Below are 19,862 nucleotides of genomic sequence, written 5' to 3'. Positions count from 1 at the left end.
ACATTTTTGAAGGGAAATTCAAACAATGGAACTATAAAGCTAAAAAAATTTCCACTTGAGATAATAAAAACTGAGCTGCAAATGAAAACACTCAAAAGTGGAACTGTTAAATTTTAAACTTTTAAAATTGAAATCTAAGTTTTTAATTAAAAATTTTGTATTCAAATGCTCAATAATTTACGCTAATCCTGCAAATTTCAGAACATTTCTTTAATATTTGAATGTATAAATAACAATTGAACATTTATTATTTGTAGGCGAAATTTGAGTAATTTTAAGAGATATGTAGAAGTTTTGAAAAGATTCAAACTTAATGTAAAACTTGAAATGATAGCCTTATACAAAACAAAATGTAGATTTTCGCAGATTTTAAACAAAAAAATTAGATTATTTTCAAGAATTCTGAAAGGCTCCAAAAGAATAAAAACATTTTCTAAGATTCCTAAGAAAAATAAAAATAAATTTTCATTTTGAACAATTATTTTAAGAGAATATTTAAAAAGTTTTCCAAAGATTTAAACAAAGTTTTCAAAAAAGATTCTAAAAGATTTTAAGAAAACTTTCTCAAATTTGCATGATAATTTTTAATCTTTTTAAAACTCCTAAATATCTCTTAAAATTACTCAATTTTTTTCTACAAATGTTCATTTGTAAATTATACATCAAAATTTAAAAACTTCACTTGCAAACTAAGCATATTTCAAATACAACAATTAAAATTTTAACATTCAAAGTTTAAAGGGTCTTCGAAATTTTAAACATTCCAGATTTTCTATGACAAACAAATCAGTTAAATATTTTTTACTTTTAAATATTTGATTTCAATTTACTTGTCTTAAATAAAAATTCAAATGTTGCTAAATATTCAATAATTAATCTTTTTTTTTTAAATTAAAAATCTTAAATTTAATGGTTTAAAAATGGAATATTTTAGACTGAAACAATACTTTTAAAATAATAAAACCCTTTAATTAAGGTAGTCCGGCTATTGGATCGATCAGATGCAAAATCATTAAAATTAGTTTTTTTTTGTGCGGAGAAATGTGTTCTCTTTCACGCTTTTTTCTTTTCTCTTTCAGAAAAAAATAATGGACATAGCTTTGACTAGCTTTCCCAGTAAAATTTCCCAGTAAAACGTTAAAGTCTTAAAATTCTTCAATTTTGAATTGATTTTAAATAATTTTGTCAAATCGTTTTTGTTCACTTTTTATTACTTAAAGTACAAATAAATAAAAAAATGTATTTATTAAATAAAAATGTTTTTATCCAGAATTTTTAACATCAGTGGCTTTTATTTTTTATTTGTTCAAGTCTTTAAGAAAGCATTTAAAAATTCTTTAATTTAAAAATAAAAATTTTAAATGGAAAATTTGTTATGTAAAAAAATTTTGAATGACGCATTGTAAGATAAATAATAGCATGATTGAGAAACTTAAAAATTCAACTAATTATTTAAAAACTGTGGAAATCGAACTTGGACAGATTTTTCTTCTACAAATTTGTAAAATCTAAGAAATACGGTTTAAAAGATTTCTTTTAATCTTTAAAATAAAATTTGTGAAATCTTTGAAATCCTTGGAATCTTGATGAAATGTGTCAAATCTTTGAAATTTGTTTCTGAAATCTTTCAAATCTTCTGAAATATTTGTGAAATTTTTCCTAAATCTTTTTTAGTCGCTGAAATCATTGAATTATTTGAAATCTTAGTAAAATCTACTCAAATCATCTAAAATGTTTTGAAATCTTTTGTAATCGTTTCAAATCTTTAAAATATTATTAAAACTTCGAACTATCGTCTATTGTACCCTGTTACAAATCTTGGAAATCTGTGAAATCGTTGAGTATCAAAAAATATGTATACTTTAGCATTCTATATTAGTGGAGCTGAAATTAAATTATTTGTTTTTATATTGGTATTATAATTATCTGTAAATTATTAATAGAATTATTTACAATATTAAAGTCTGTTCATTGAAATATATAAAAGAATTGGTGAAGTCTACAAAATCACTAGAAATCACTTTATTTATTCTGTAATGAGTCAAAGATAAATGATATCTTTATGAATAAAAAACTATTCAGTATTAAGATTTCTTCTAAACAAGATGTTTGTTTTATAATAGACTTAAATATTGTAATTACTTTTCACATTTCAATAAAATAACTGTTTTAAAAGAAATAAAAAATGCAATTCAAGGTTCTCGTGAAGAATTAAAGAATTCCAGGTTTTCAAGTTTCCAACAAAAAAAATCAAAAGAATGAGATATCAATACATTAACTTCCCACAATCAGCCAGATTTTATTTTTTATGAATGAGAAAATAAATAGATTCAAAGATATCTAAATTGGAAATAAAATCGTGACAGGATGAAGTCATTTTCTCAATTTTTAATGATTCTATTGGAATAATAATTAAAATTGTAATGATTTCTTAAATTTAAAACAAAAAACCTAAAATATCAGAAAATAATAAAGAATTTTTCATGTTCTTGTGTACAACTTGAAAGTAAACTATATAATCATATTAACTTGTCAGAATAAATAATAAAAAATTTCCTAGCATGATGCAAAGCAGTTCAAGTTGAAACATGGAATTTTTTTTCTGCTGAGAAACATTTGTTCAATAGTACGAAATAAGTAATCTTGAATTCTCTTTAAAAACTCTTTAAAATAAACATTAATTCGATTCTTATTATTTTTCTACAAATGAGATGATTTCTCATTTTTCTAACTTTTTATTCTAAATTCAACTACTTGCACATTGGGAAAAGAAAATGATATTAATAAGTTGTTGCGATTCTTTAAAAATTGAATTTTGAAATGAGCATAAGAAAATTAAAAAATGATTCAAATTTTAGATTCTATTTGAAAATGGGTGTGTCCAAATACTGATTTTTAAAACGTTTTATTTAACTTATAATCACAGATTGAAGGAATATTGAAATCTGTTGAGAGAGCTTCTTTTTGAATATATTTATAAATAAAATTGTTTAAACAATAATTTTAAATGTGTAAATTTCTGTACAATCGCAGTAACTTATCAGAATAATTAAAAATAATTTTCTTTCAATGTCACAAGCAGTTCAAGTTGGAACAACAAGCATGGAAACATTGTCAAACTTATTTTTCTGCTGAGAAACAACGTTTTAAATGTATGAAATAAGTAATCATAAATTCTCTGTAAAAATTAGAGGACGCAATCCTTTAAAAAAATGTATAGAGGCACAGTAAAATTATGCATTTCAAGACTTTCACCGGTGTCACATAATTTTTTCCCAATCATACAATAAATGAGTTTCGTCCTTTGTATTAGCTACAGTTTTAATTCATAAGATATTTTTCTAAATCTAATATACATTTATATAAAAACAGTATTTTCTCACTCAAAGATACCAACCGTCGCCAAGAAATAAAAACAAGTTTTTTGTGAACCACCCTGATAAACATTCTTTAAAATATACATTTATTTGAATCTTATTATTTTTGTACAAATGAGCTTACTTAAAATTTTTCGAACTTCAATTTATTGCACAATGCAAAAGAAAAAGAACAATTAAGATAATAAGTTCCTGCGATTATTTAGAAATTTGCCTTTGAAATGAGCCCAAGAACATTGAAAAATTATTATAATTTCAGATATGATTTGAAATTTCCTGAATTTTATAATTTAAAATTCAAGATAACTAAGTTGATAATTCATAAAAACTAAATTGAAAAAGAATTAGGTATTAGTTAAAGTATCTAAAAAAAATACAATATATTTCGGCAAGTGACTAACGATGCACATTTAGAATAAAATTTAAATTGAATAACAGACATGTCACTGGGAAAATCTTGCGGTATCCAATTTTAAACGGGTTTTGTTTTTCCGCATTGTTTGCCAAGATCGCCAGAATTTCTTGCTTCATTGACTTTATTTTGATCAGTAATTAAAAACGATTTTTCATATTAAATTTGAAGTTAAGATAAGGAATCACGTAAGTATTTAATACTAAGAAATCTATTTCTCAATTTGACGGTACTATGGCAAATCGTAACTTTCGATTGATAAAATACTATTTGCATGACTTTTGAACAAAAGAGTTGAATTTTCAAGCAAAAGGGAGATATTTAAGCCACAAGGATGATTTCCAAGAAAAAGTTAACTGTTCAACCAAATAAGTTGGACTTCGTACCAAAATAGTTAAATTTCTAACAAAGTACATGAATTAACCAAATGTTTGAATTTCTGTACAAAAAATCTTAACTTTTAAGAAAAAAGTTAATTTTCAACCAAATAGTTGAATATTCTACAAAAATATTTGAATTTTCTACCAAAAGAAAGAATTTGAAACAAAATAATTAAACTTTTAATCAAAATAGATGAATTCTCAACCAAAAGCAGATTAATTTTCAATGAAAAAAATATATTGTTTTTCCAAAAGAGTTCAATTTTGAAAGGAAGAAGCCAAATTTGGAACCAAGAAAAAAAATGACCAGTAAGTTGATGAATTTTCAACAAAATACATGGATTTTCAATCAAATAATTAAATTTCCAACCAAAATATATTAATTTTCAACGATAATATAATTGTTGATATTTCAACCAAAAAATATGAACTTTCAACACAAAATATGAATTTTCAACACAAAGCTTACTTTTCAACTAAATTGTTTGAAATTTCTACCAAAATAGTTCAACTTTTGACAAAATAGATGAATTTTCAACCAAATCAGTTCAATTTTAAATAAAAACAGATTTTTTTTACCAAGAGATAAATTTTGAAACGAAAAGCCGAATATTGAACCAAGAAAACAAATGTCCAGTAAACTGCTGAAGTTTTAGGCCAAAAAGACGAATTTTCCACAAAACAGTTGCATTTTCAAATCAAAAATATTAATTTTCAACAAGACGGTAACTTTCGAACCAAATATTTTAAATTTTAACCGAAATAATGTAATTTAACGAAATACAAGAATTTTTGACAACACATCAATTTTCAACCAAATTAGATTATTTTTTAACGAAAAAAAATTGTTTGTTAAAAGAGATAAATATTGAAACGAAAAAGCCGAATTTTGAACCAGGAAAGAAACAAATTTCCACTAAATTGTTGAGTTTTGAAGCAAAAAACAAACTAATTATTTGCAAAACAGTGGCATTTTTAAATAAAAAATATGAATTAGGAACAAAAAAATTACTTTTCAATCGAACAGTTAAACTTTTGCCAAAATAGTTGAGCTTTTAACGAAATACAAGAATTTTTAATCAAAATAGATGAATCCTCAACAAAAAATATAAGAGTTGATATTATTTCAGCCAAAAAAGATTTTAATTTGAAATCTACCAGAGTTGAATTAAATCAAAAAACACGAATCTTTAGCAAAACAACTAAATCCTCAACCAAAAGAGATTAATTTTCTACCTATTACTGACCCAAAAATCTCTCTTAATAGGAGATATACAAAAAAAATAACTCTAAAGTAACTAACATTAAAGATCCAAGTTACTACAAAAATCGCAACTACGTGAAAAGTTACTTTTTAAGATGGTAACAAAGTTACCCTAAAAATAATAAATAGCGTAACTTTTTAGTAACTTATTTAATTGTAACAATAATGTTAAAATAAAATAAATATTCTGAAATCTAAAGTCCAAAGTCTTTTAATCGACATTAGATCAAGTTTTCTAAGATTGGCAAAAGATGAATATTAGTAGAACGATTCAATCTAGATCCTGATTAAATTAATCTGCAGATGTCTGATTTTCACATACAATCATGAGGAACGTTTTAAAAATTGTATAACTAATCATAGAATTCTTTAACAGTGCAATCGAGATTCCAATCAATAAAATTAGGTTAGAGAGTTCTTCAAAGATAACACGACACGCATAAATTTGATATCAAATGAAACATTGCCCTTTGAATTTATCATTTGCAATCTGCTCTGAATCGTTTAAGCAGACAGAAAATGATTCACCACACAATCAAGATATATTATCAAGCAACTTTGTTTATAAAATTGTTAACCAAAAAATTTGCGAATCTTAAACCTACCTTACAATAAAAATTTTTTCGCTAAAAGTGAAAAGACCACGATATCGACAAAATGCACATTTCGAGAATGGGGTTTTCTAGATGGATAAATCAGAAACGAACCAAGGAATTGCACTGCAAATTTTCTGACAGATTCAAGCAAAAGGTGATAAATTGATAAACCAACGCAAACGCGTGATTCTGACACATCCTGTTGGTTAATTATATCGTCGTACAATGCTGACGAATCGGAATTCTATTGAAAGGAGTAAATGCTTGAATCGGACGTTCAATGAAAGTTGAGGGGCAGGAACCTAGGAAATTGCTGATAAAATTTTAAACCTTTGCGAGATGCTGAACCCTCCTTGTATCACCAAACCATCGATCCGCATTCATAGACAGTCCACTTTGCTTTTCGACCTTGTTGACTCTTGGCCAAAGAGCTGTAAGTGTTCACTCGTAAATTTGGAAATAACTACTCTAAAAGATGTTACCGAGCACGTTACAGAAAAGGCATTTGAGTGGCAACGGGCAATTTGCAAGGCCACCTGTGCATGCGTGTGCGCGTGTGTAACGACAAATCGTGACAAAGCTCGACGCACACACTGAAACAATTCCCGACACTGATTGGCGGTGATTATATCCAGTTACATACACACACTCCTTTCCAGCTGCTCTTGTCGAATCGAATGCGAGCGGGCGAATTTTACACATACACGTACATGGAGAAGTCCAATAAGAAATGCATTTAGCTGCCATCTGGCAAGATTCTTGCGATTCAACGAATGCCGCGGACATTTTCACCCAGAGGTAATCAATATTTATAGTTTTCAAAAGAGTTTAGTCAACTATGGTTTAGTGTTCGGAGAAATTCTCACGAGCATGAGAATATGCTCGAACTTTGTGTGCTTTGAGAATTTAACGAGCATTTATAAGCATTTTGAATTAGGATTTTAAAAATCGTATTTTATATCTTTATGAATAATCATTAGATTATTTCAAACCTTCGGGACAATGTATCGCTCCAAATTGAAAAGGGCGCTTAATTTAAATGGTAAAATAAGTCAAAGTAATAGAAAAAATATTATTATAATTAAACAGTGCCTTATTTAGGATTGCTAAAATATCCAAATTTATAAATTCTTCTAAGTACCAACCATACACCTAGAAGATTAATAATATTAATGCAAAAAAAAATTTGCTTCAAAATAAATTTTAAACACGCTGAGTTGAGTTTTTAAATGAAAAATATATTTTTTGGATCTAACAAATGGATTTTTAACCAAATAGTGAGTAGAATGTTCAACCCAAAAGATTAATTTTCTACCAAAAAAGACTCGTTTTGAACAAAGTACATGAATTTTCATATATTTTCAACCAAATGGTTCTTCTTCATATCAAAACATTACTTTGTTAACAAAAAATAGAAGATTTCAATTCCCAGTTTAAACAATCAATTCAAAAAAATGAATTCTCAACAAAATAATTCAATTTTGAACCCAAAAGATTAATTTTATACCAGAAAAGATAGGTTCAATAAAATAAATAAATTTTCAACTAAAAAATAACAAGTAACAAGCCAAAACTAGAATAGTTCAGTTTGCAATTAGAAAAATATATTTGAAAGAACAAAAAAAACGAGTTTTCAGCACAATTAATTAATTTATACATATAAATTTACAAGCAAAAATGGAAGTTACATTTTCAGTTGAAAAATTAATTTTTAACTAAAAAACAAAAAACGAAATTTTAGCCAAAGAAATTAATTTCTTATTCACGGTGGTCAATTTTCGACCAAAAATATGCATTTTTGACTAAATAGTGGAATTTGAAACCAAAAGATGAATTTTCTATAAAAAAAAATACTTGTGAATTTTCGGGTTTAACTAAAGTGATAAATCTTCACTAAAAAAATTAATTTTCAACCAAATACATGAATTTTCAACTAAAAGGATTAATTTTCTACCATAAATAAAATGCTTAAATTTTAAGTTGGTAAAATAAATTATCAACCAAAAAAGAAATGAATTTTAAACAAAATAGTTAAATTTTCAACCACAGAAATTAAATTTTAACGAAAAAGATGAAGTTTTAGCTAAAGAGAGAACTCTTCTGCCAAAAAGAGGGATTTTCAAAATATAGTTCAATTCTCACACAAGACAGATAAATTTTCAGTAATAACTTAATTTTCAATAAAATAAAAATAAATTTTCAACGAAATAGTATAATTTTCAACCAAGAAGATTAAATTTCTATCAAAAAAGATCAGTTTTCGACAAAAAATGTAAATAGTTACATTTTCAGTAAAAAAAATTAATTGTAAATAAGAAAAAACTCATTTTCAACGAATTTTTAACAAAGGACATGAATTTTCAACCAAATATTTGAATCTTTAAAAGAAGTTTTCACCGAAAAGAGGAATTACTCCCCAAGAAGCTTAAATATTCCCGCCAAAAATTCGAATTTCACATTAAATACAAGAATTTGAAACCAAACATTTGAATTTTTAACTTAAGAAGATAAATTTTCAATCAAACACGTCAAGAGTTCAATTTTCAGTTAAAACAATTAATTTTCAACTAGAAAACATAATTTTCATAAAAGTCATTCAATTTTGAAAAAAAAAACGTTTGTTAACTAAAATGATAAACCATCAACCAAATATATGAATTTTTAACAAAGTATTTCAACGTTTAACTAAGTAGTTGAATTTTAAACCAAAAAGGATTTTAATTTTATACCAAAAATAGTTGAATTCATCCAAAAAATAAGAATTTTCAAAAACTATTTTGAATTCTTAACCAAAAGAGATTCATTTTCAACCAAATAATTGCGATTTTTAACCATAATAATAAAATTAACTTCAAGTTTAGTTTCTCGAATATTGCCTAACTCTATCAGGTTTTCCTTAATAGGGGCCTTCCATAAACGCTTGTCCACATGGGGGGGGGGGGGGGGGGGGGGGGGGGGTTACGAGCCCGAGCCACGTGATTTTATATTCAGGTAAAAAAAAATATAATAAAACGCATATAGCTTACACCTTTTTTAAAGTAGCGCGGGGAGTCCTAAATTCGATCCCAGCGAACCGATCTGACTTGAGTCCAATGACTTCTATCTCCAATCCCGCGTGCCTCTTTCCCAAGTTTTTTTGTTTGTTTACATTAGTTAATGAATCGAGGCAAGAAAATTCTGCCCGCAACAACGTGCGTGGTTGCTACCACTCATAATTCTTTGTTTTATTTTCGTTTTAGAAAAATTAGAAGAAAAAAAAACACGTAACACCACAGGGGGGGGGGGTTGACGACAATGCCGGGGTGGACCACATGGGGGAGGAGGGGCCAAAAAGTTGAAAAAATTGGCTTTAAATTCTCTTAAATTTTCTATAAATGCCCTGTTCGGACTTAAATGCTGATCATATTCTCGAGAGCATTTACTCAACGTAAAGTCTATTCCCTCATTATAAAAATTCACTGATTTTTAGTTAATTCTTCATTCTTCCTGTCCATTCGCATTTAAATACCAAAATTCTAAGGGAGCGTTCACATATTACGTAAAATTAAAAAGGAGATAGTGGGTTCGTGTTTCGATACGGCATGTTATGGGTGTGGGGGTATTTTGACCTAATTACGTAACATTTTCAATTTATGAATTTTCTGCACCATCATCTTTGCATGTCAAAATTTTTAAATATATAATTTTACTTTATCATAAAATTTATTTCTAAATGTTTTTAAACATCATTGATATAAGCGAAAATTTAAATTTTAAATGATTGTTTAATGGTGGAAAATAATTCTGTTATTGACATTTCGCTACCACGCTATTATTTGTAAACTTTCTTATATTTTCAAAGAGATAAGAAAAATTATCGACAGAAACTTATTTTGAAAACTTCGAAAAAAAATTCGAAGCGTTTTCATAATTATGAACGATTTAGAAGGATGTCATTTTTTTTCATGATTTCTAGGAATTTTGGTAGATAAAATTTTTTTCAGATAAACTGAATTTTACAGGTTGTCAAGAGAATGAAAAAATGTTGGTAAGATTTTAAAAGATGTGCATTTTTAAAGATTCTAAAAAAAGTTTAGAAGCTTTACAAGATTTTCGAATGGTTTCAAGAGAATAAACAAATTTTCTTAACATTCCTAGGAATTCGAGTCAGTTAAAAATATTTTAAGGATTTTAAGACGTTTTAAATAAATTACAAATATTTCAAACCTTGGTCACATTTCTGAAAATTTATTAAATACACAATTCTTGACTTTTTCTAAATTTCTATCAATGTCCTAAACAAATGTTTTTTTGTAAAATCCTATAAAATAAAAAAATATAATTATTTAAAATAATCTTGATTCTTTTTTTATACCTCTGGAATATTCAAAAATCTTTATTTTTTATTTTTTCAAGAATCTTATAAAAATTATATTTATATAACTTTAAAAACAAACCGGCGATACTTATTTTCTTTTTCTTAATTATTAGAATTTAATTTCAACTCGAATTTAAGTATTCGAAAACTTTTAACAAAAAATTGTTATTTGGCATTTTAATTTTAATGTATTATTATTTTGTAATCCGCATGGCATTGAAAAGTTTTAAATTGGCTAATATTACTTATATTACGTAACTTCAATATTCGAGGGACAAAAAAAGATTGAAAACGCATCCAGCGCTACATAAAAATATTGTTTTATTTATTTCTAGACAATAATTCATTTTAAAAAACATTTTTTTGATTTTGAAAACGTGTACATATTATGTTTTTAAACAAAATACAAAAAATGTTACGTAATGGCGGTAAGGAGGGGAGGGGTCCAAAAGAAATTTTACGGTTATATGTAAAAAAAAATGTTTAAGTAAATTTCAAACATTGTGTAATGTTTTCTTAAAAGTCCAATAACAACCAAAATAATAAAAGTTTTACAATGTTCTTATGTACAGTTTAACAGTGAATTCATGTACAAACGAAATCCTTTAAAATATATATATTAATTTGATTCTTACTGCACAGTACACAAAATAAGAACAATTACTTTAAAGTTGCTACAGTTCTTTACAAATTTACATATGAAATGCGCCCAAAACGTTGAAAAATGATTATAGTTTCAGATTTTATTTGAAATTTAGAAAAAACATTAAACATTATAAACTGCAATATTTTTCCAAAAACTTCTTAAAATATTGATGAAATAAATCTACCCTAGGCGCCCACATATTGCGTTTTAAATTGTTTTACTTAATTTAGATCACAAATTCAAAAAATTCTGAAATATATTGAAGGAACATTGCAATAAAAGTATATTTTAAAGAATTACGTCAACGCATAATAAAAAGATTTGGAAATCTCAATCAGACAAATTTTCGACCGACAATGTGTATGTGTGTGCGTGTGTATAAAATGATTCATTCCGTGTTATGGTCACATAAAAAGAAAATCAGCCATTGTTTAACTCATATTTATTTTTAAATTCCTTACGTTTCGGCAACTACTGCGTGCTTTTTTTAAAGATCACCTAAGTTAAACATAGTGAATTAATCGAATCTTTTGCTTGAAGAAAAAAAAACATTTCAAACAATCATAAGATTGTAAAAACCATGCCCAAATGGAAATTAAGTCATGATAAAAACATGAACATTATATGAAGTCTCATCAATTGAATAGACTTCAGTCACGTAAAAACTGCATATTAAAAATAACAATATTTATGTCTTTATCGAGACTATTTTCATGAATTTCTATTTTGAAACGTTTTTTACAATTTATATAATTGTCTTGAATGACCTTTTTTTTTCTTTAAAAAAAATTTTTTTGAATAATTTAATTTGTTCAACTCAAGTTACCTTTGAAAAATTGAAGCAGTAGTTGCCGAAACGTAAGGGATTTAAAAAGAAATATGACTTAAGCGATGGCTCTGTTTGTTTTTATTTTCAACTGAACGTAAGATGGCATGGATCACTTCTTCGCTTAAACGCTTCGTAATCGAAACCACGGAAAGTGATAATAACATGCCTATCAAAACACTTTTAATATATACCGGACAAAAATTAAAAGAAAAAAGGGACATGATTTTTTTAAATGATTTAAAACAATATTTTGTAATATAAAACGGAATTTAGTTTATTTTAGGAATTTTGGGAAAAAATAAATATTTCAATAGTTTGAATTCTAAAATCTTTACTTTCCACAGACCAGAAGCTCGCAAAAAATTTGTCCCCTACTAAACTCGCCTTTAAAAGACTAAACTAACAAAGTATTTTAATCGATGTTTGAAATTCGAATTTATAAAATTAGGTTAGAGAGTCCTTTCTCAAATATAACATGACACGTATAATGTATATCAAATGAAGAATTGCACCTTTAATTTCTTTATTCGCATTCTTTTTTTAGTCATTTAATTTAAGCAGAGAGATACAAAAATTCATCACATAATCAGGATATTACAAAAAAAAACTTTGTTTCCAAAATTGTTAATCACGAAATCCAGAATCGTAAATCCTCCAGATAATACAAACTTTTTCACTAAAAATGAAAAACCCACTATCAACCAAATGAAAATTTCGAGAATGGGTCTTGCTGGACGGATGAATAAGAAATGTAATGTGACATAACACTTCATAAACAATAATTTTAAATATGTTAAAATAATTAAATACTACCTCCTTCAAAAATTATTGAATAATTTTTTCTTTAAATATTTAAACCGGCTAAAAGCTATTTGAAAGTAATAAACAATAAAGAAAATTCAAGTGCAAAAATACTTTAATCCTGATGATAAAATACGATTTTCTGCTATTAAAAAACTTTCAAAAAAGGCACAGTTTTCTATTGATATCATTATTTTATGATGCTTCCTTATTTAGATTTTAATGCTGAATACGAGTCTCTAAACATTAATTTAAAAAATGGAAAAAAAATCTTAAATTCGAATTTTACCTATTTCAAAAAGGGCTCGATTACTTTATTTTCATTTGAAGTATAAAATGTTTAAAATCAGCAGGAAAAACTATTCTGTAAAGAAAAGTGGAATACAAAAACTTTCATGTTGAAAATTATTCAGGCTTAAGGTGTACGGTGGTCAAAAAATAAATAAAATTGGTTGTTGCTTCATTCTCCTATTTTCTCGCATTTGGTGTAGAAATAAATGTAGGTACAGTTTGTTGTAAATTAAATCAAATTTTGAAACTGCGGTTCGAAGTGTTAATTATTATTAGTTTTTTTTTTTTAATGACAAATAATTTTATCCTGATTTAACAAAAATTAATAAAAATTGCACCATTATTTTCCATCAAATGAATGAAAATAATTAGCATCTAAGAAAGCACTTCTATTTAATGCATATCAAATTTTAAATAAACCAAGAAAAATATAATGGAATCCCCATAACAGAAAAAACTTTCTTCTATTATAAGCTAATCAGATTTAGTGAAATAAAAATACCTTATTATAATCTCCTTATGCACACTACCCATAATAAAAATATTCCATGCATTTAATAATTTTTATGCATCAATTTTAACCCTATTTAACATACAAATTGAGTACAATTTATACGCACAATTAATCCTACTTACCGATATTCTGCAAAATAAATTTTAGATACCAAAAAGAAGTAATAAAATTAGTAATATAATAATAAGTAATAAATCACATCATCCCCACCACAATAAGATCCGAGTAGAATTATTTTTATGTGTGTATAATTAAACTTTCTTTGTATTTGAAAGCAAAAAATTTCAATATAAACTATAGAGCACATCTAAGGGACCGTAATTAAATTACGTAACGGATTATAGGTTCTCTAAAAAAACCCCTCCACTGTAACAAACCGTAACAAAATATTTCTACCATGAACATTCAAATACCAGCATTTTAATCTTGTAATATTTTTAGCGTAGGAAATTAAAAATTTTTAATTTATAAAAAAAAACTTTTCTACCATAAAAGATAACATTTTATCAAAATGTCATCTTTTATATTTACAAAAAATACTTGAATTTTCAATCAAATAAATTTTTAACGAAGTAATTGAATTTTTAACGTAAAAAGATTTTTCAGTCATGAAAGAAAAAAAGTTCACCTAAATTGTTCAACCTTTAAGTCAAAAGATTAATTTCTGTACAAAAATTGAATTTTCAACAAGAAAATATCAACTTTAAGCAAAAAAAAATTAATTTTGAACAAAATAACTAAATTTTCAACCAAAGAAATAAGCCTTCCTTAAAAAAAAATTTCAACAAATTAGTTTTAACTTTTACACATGCAGTTGAATGTTCAATTAAAAAAGATCAGTTTTCAACAAAATATTTCAACTTTCAACCAAAGAGATACATTTTCAACTAAAAATATGAATCTATAACATCAAAATTATTTCTTAACATAATTGTTTATCCAAAATTGGCAAACAAAATAGTTGAATCATTGGGCAAAGAGGATCAATTTTCAACCAAGCAGTTGCATTTTTAAATCAAGAAGACCAATTTTCATCCAAAAAAGATTTCATTGGACTTTCAATACCAAGAATACATTGAATTCTTATGCAAAAAGATGCAATTTCTACTCAAATAGATACATTTTTCAATTAGAAAGGCGAATTAAAAAAATATATAGTTTAAATTTTATCCAACAAAAGATTGCAGTTTTGCTTTTCAATATAAAAATATGAGTTTTAAATATGAAGTGAATTTTCTACGAAATAGTTGAATTTTTAACAAAAGAGTTTAATTTTCTTTTCTGAATTTTCAACATCAAATTATGAGTTTTAAATGAGAAGCAACTTTTCTACGAAGATAATTGAATTTCGAAACCAAGAAGACGAATTTTCAACAAAAAAGTCCAACTTTCTACAAAAAGGGTGACACTTAAAAAAAAGTTGAATTTTCATCCAAAAAGTTGCATTTTTTCCAAGAAAGATTCAATTTCTACTATAATATATGTAATTTTTAATGAACGAGACCAATTTTCTACGAAATAGTTGAATTTTTAGGAAAATAGTTGAACTTTCGATCAAAAACGATGACTCATTAATAAAACTGTTAAATTTGTAAGCAATCAGTTAGATTTTTATTTTTAAAAATATGCAATTTCTGCTAAAATAAATGAACTTTTTAATTAAAAGAAGTTTTTTTAAAACTTTTCCCCAAAAAATGATTTTAGTTTAATGTTTAAACATCAATATATGAGTTGTAAATATGAAGTAATTTTTTGTATGTAATAGTGGTTTTTTTTAAAGAAAATAGTTGAATTCTTAACTTAAAAACATGACTTTTACCAAATAATTAAATTTTCAACCAAAAAGTTACATTTTTATCCAAAAGAGATGCAATTTTAACTAAAATAGATAAATTTTTAATTTACAAAGATAAATTTGCAGAAATATAGTAGAATCTCCGCCCAAAAAAGATTTCAGTTTGACTTTTCAATACCAAAATCTGAGCTATAAATAAGAAGTAAATTTTCCAAGAAGATACTTGATTTTTCAATCCAAAAAGACAAATTTTCTACGAAACAATTGAATTTTTAACTAAAACTTGATTTTCAAAATTGCCTATTTTTTCCCTGATCAGTTTTTCATTATCTCTCACCATTAATATTCAAAGGCCAGAATCTTAAACTTGTAAAATTTTTAACCTAGAATCTTTTATAAACGGAATAAAACAATTTCAAACTAAAATTGACAAATTTTAAATTTATTCTGCTTGACAGTTATTTAAAGTTACAGGAATTACCCCACTTTTGCAAGAATTTGTTTTCTAAATCCCTGACTTTTCCCTGACCCATGAAATTCCCTGACTTATGCTTAAAATTGTTGGCTAGATTCTTTTTTTCACACGTCAAGTTTCTTTGGCGCGTAAAGTTAAATTCATATTAAATTTCGGCACAATTACTGCGAGTTATTTGTTTACTTCTAAATTAAAAAAGAAAAATTGTAAAAAAAATCTCCTGACCCGCCCCCTTGAGCTGTTACGTAATGTAATTAAGATCCCTAAGATGATTTTAAACAACACTCACTTTTTATTCTAATAATAATTTTGTACCAACTAAAAGTTTATTCTACTCTTAAAACAATTGTGCCACTTACCTTCCAAGGCGTTCAAAAACACAAAACTAACAATATAAAACTTCTTTAGAAGCGTGATTTAAAAAATACTTAAAGATTTGATTTATGAATTCAATAAAAGTTAATATTCTGCACCGAATAATTCCGATTGTAGCAAAATGCGCGAATGATACTCTCGACAAATGAGACTTTACGAGAAAAGTCAAATAAACAAGATTGACCGACTCTGGAATTTCTTATCGTGCATCAAGTGCACATCATCACTGTGCAAATTAATCAATAAAGCTATAAACAAATAAAAGATTTAAACATTACGGGAAGGTCTGAGTCCAGTGGGAGTGGCCGACGGTAGAGCGTGTTGTGCCGCTTCCTCCAAGTGAGAATGTTGTCTAGCTAATTGCTCCACCATTTTTTCTATTCGGACTTTTTGATCTCGTTCGTGCTGAAGCATCTTTTTCCACTTGGGTTCTTGCTGTTGCGCCAGTTGCAAATAATCACCACTTGCCTGAAAAGAATTTCAAATCAATTAAATCATCAGCAATTTAGATTATATTGAATTTAATCTGCACAAAGAGTTGTGTCTGCATATGAATACAGGGCTCGGATCGCATAGAAGCCATAAAAAAAGTCGCATTAGACGCATCAAATTACAAAGAAAATGCCATCAAATTTTTAAAGAAAAATTAAATAAAAGCAGTTATCAGAGAACAAAATAATAACTTTATTTAAGAATGCAGAGTATAATTCTCATCAATTTTAAAATACTCTTTGCACTGTCAAAATAAATTTTAAAATTGAAACAATTTTTAACAATAGTCATTCAGCTTCAAGAATTTTAAATCTGGCTTTAAAATATTTCTCTCTAAATTGTTAAACTTGTCAACTTGGATGATTTTCAAATGAGAGAAGTTTATCATTTAAATTAATTTTGAACAGTATAATTTGAATATTAAATGATTCACTTTTTAATAATTCAGACTTCACAACCTGAAATGCTCTTGAAAATTTAATTTAGTTTATTTTATTTCCTAAGATTTCGACTTGAAATATATTGAATTCTTAACCCCAAGACGAATTAAAAAAAAAACAAGTTTAATTTTCAAGTAATAACGTGGAATTCTTTAGAAAATAGCTGCATTTTAAAAACGAAAGATTATTTCCAATCAAATATGTAGTTGAATTTGAAAAACAATAATAACTTTTTAAATTTGCAATAAAATAGTAAAAAACTTTCCAGCAAAAGAGACTAATTTTTACAAATTAATTGAATAGGCAAATAATTGAATTTTCAACCTACAAAGATGAATTTTCAACAAACGATGGAATTTGCATGTATAAAGGAATAAACTTCAAATAAATAGTTGACCTTCGAGCCAAAAAGACAAATTTTTCAAAAGATAGTTGAAAATGATCAGCCCGAAAAGTGGAATTTTCAACAAAAAGATTATTTTCAATTAAAAAAAAAATACATTTTTAATCAAATATTTGCATATTTCACTAAATAGGTGAACTTTCAATCAAGAGATGAATTTTCAAGAAAATTAATTTTCAACCAAGATAGACGAATTTTCAACCAATAAAGATCACTTTTCTACCACAAAATATGAATTTTTAAGTCATAAAAATGAAATTTCTATCCAAAAAGAGAAATGTTCAACAAAACAATTGAATTTTTGACAAAAAAAGATTACTTTTGAACAAAATACATGAATTTTCATCTATTTAGTATATTCTTCATATAAAAGAGAACAAAAATAAACCGAAAATTGTTGAATTTCCAACTAAATAGTTTAATTTTCAAGTAAAAATATGAATGTTTTAGAGAATAGTTCAATTGGCAGCCTGAAAAGTTGATTTTTCAAGAAATAGATCGCTTTTCAACAACAAATATGGATTTTTTTAACCAAATAATTAAACAAACATTTCTTTTTTTGCCAAAACAGTTGTTCATATTAACAAACAAATAGTAGGACAACCAATCAAAAGACACGATTTTTTAAATCAAAATATATTAATGTTTAATTAAATAGATAAAAATTAAACCAAATAGTTGAATTTCCATGTCAACAAGACGAATTTTTCAGAAGATAGTTACATTTTAACTAATAAGATGACTTTTCTACATTAAAAGAGAAATTTCCAATCCAACAGGATACATTTTTGTCCCAAAAGGCGAACATTCAATAAAACAGTGAAATTTTCAACAACAAAAAAATGACTAACAAAATAGTTGAATTTTTAAGAAAAAAAATCTGCCCACCATTGGTTCTTGCGCTTAGCGCACGACGATGTATTTTACTAACGCTACGCGCTCGGTCTTTGCATCTCTCCCAAATTTGTGCACAGACCTTTAAAATTAAAGTTCAGCGGATCGACAACTTTAATTTTGTGATTGTCAATTCTCTTTTGTTAAATCTCTTTCGGCTTTAGCGAACACATTCTTATCACTTATCTCGTGCCTCGCACTCGATTTTGTAAAAAATTTCAATTTTTCTACATTATGTTTAACACTCTTATATCAAATATAATATATTTTTTATTTACGTCTGTCTGTGATTGCTTATTCAGACATTGCAAAATAAAGTACAAACTGTATTTATCATGATTACTTTAATATCTGTTTCTTATTTTGAATTGAATTTTATTCTTAACTGCGCTGAAAACATGTATCATTTCAATTCAGAATATGCATGGAAATTGAAACATACTTATTCTTATTGCCTTGTTTTGATATATTGTTTTTTATTTATAATCTTGTTTTTTTTACGATTAAAACAAAATCTACTCATTCGGTCTAAAAATTATTCATAACAAATGTATAGATCCGTTTTGGATGAACAACTTTTGTATAATAATTTTTTTTCATACCTTGTATCGTTTTCCAAAAAATTTAATTTTTTGAAGGTTGTGTCGTTTGTACACAAATTAAATTTCTTATTTTCAATATTATTTTTTACGAATAAAACAAAAACAACTTATCCTATAAAAAAGTAATTCATGACGAATTTGTAGATCTTTTTTAGTTGCACAATTTTTGTTGATTCAACTCTTTTCGTATCTTGAATTGTTTGACCATAAAATGGAGTTATTGCCTTTTCATTAACCTTCAAAAAGTCGCGTTTGTCTTCTCTTGACTTTTTCCCATATCACATTTTGTTTGTTTTCAAATGTTCATTTTCGTTTGGTTTTTTCGTATTTTGAAAAAAGGGATAGATTGTTCATATTATTGTGTATTATAAATAACTGTTGTTAGAATTTTCAAATCTTGAAAAAAGTGGTCTACAAATTTTTGAAACAGCTCTAACTTTATGAATTTTTATCAAAAATAGCTGCGTAACGAACTCGATCAGTCTTTCGAAAGTTGTCCGATATACAGACAATGACGACGATGAAATCCGCGAAAGTAATTTTTCACCTTGAAAGTAATACTATTTAATTATAGATAAGAATGTAAAAATTAATTAGTACCTGAACAGTGGTTACAAGGTCTCCCGGTAAATATTCGTTATTTCTCCCGATTAAAAAAAAAAAGGAAAATTAATTTCTTTGCGAAACCCTTAAGTTTTTCCGCATATATTATCTATTGCGGAAGTCGATAAACATCAGTAAAACTTTTTGCAAAAAATCGATTGACTTTGAATCATATAATAAGTAGGATAAGGAAATTTTTCTTTCTAATAATGGAAAATACATAGATGCGTACTACACAATAGATACACATTAGCAGTAAATGCACGCGCGCAAATCGCGCGTTCGTGTCTCTGGATTTCTATTTCCTAACATGAAA

At 26.3% G+C, this 19,862-nt stretch overlaps 1 protein-coding gene across 4 annotated transcripts in view; it reads right to left on the bottom strand.

Moving 5' to 3' along the window:
- LOC117168699 (oxysterol-binding protein 1) overlaps positions 1–19,862 on the bottom strand; it is a 56,779-nt gene that overhangs the window by 24,090 nt on the left and 12,827 nt on the right. For all 4 annotated transcript variants that reach the window (XM_033354385.1, XM_033354386.1, XM_033354387.1 and 1 more), the window contains one exon: positions 16,391–16,580. In XM_033354385.1, the coding sequence (XP_033210276.1) occupies positions 16,391–16,580 (190 nt within the window). The remainder of the gene's footprint in view (positions 1–16,390; positions 16,581–19,862) is intronic.

This window comes from Belonocnema kinseyi, chromosome 3, assembly GCF_010883055.1.
Source record: "Belonocnema kinseyi isolate 2016_QV_RU_SX_M_011 chromosome 3, B_treatae_v1, whole genome shotgun sequence".
Classification (NCBI taxonomy): Eukaryota; Metazoa; Arthropoda; class Insecta; order Hymenoptera; family Cynipidae; genus Belonocnema; species Belonocnema kinseyi.
The sequence above is the reverse complement of the archived record's forward strand: the minus strand, read 5'-3'. Positions and strand labels throughout refer to the sequence as shown.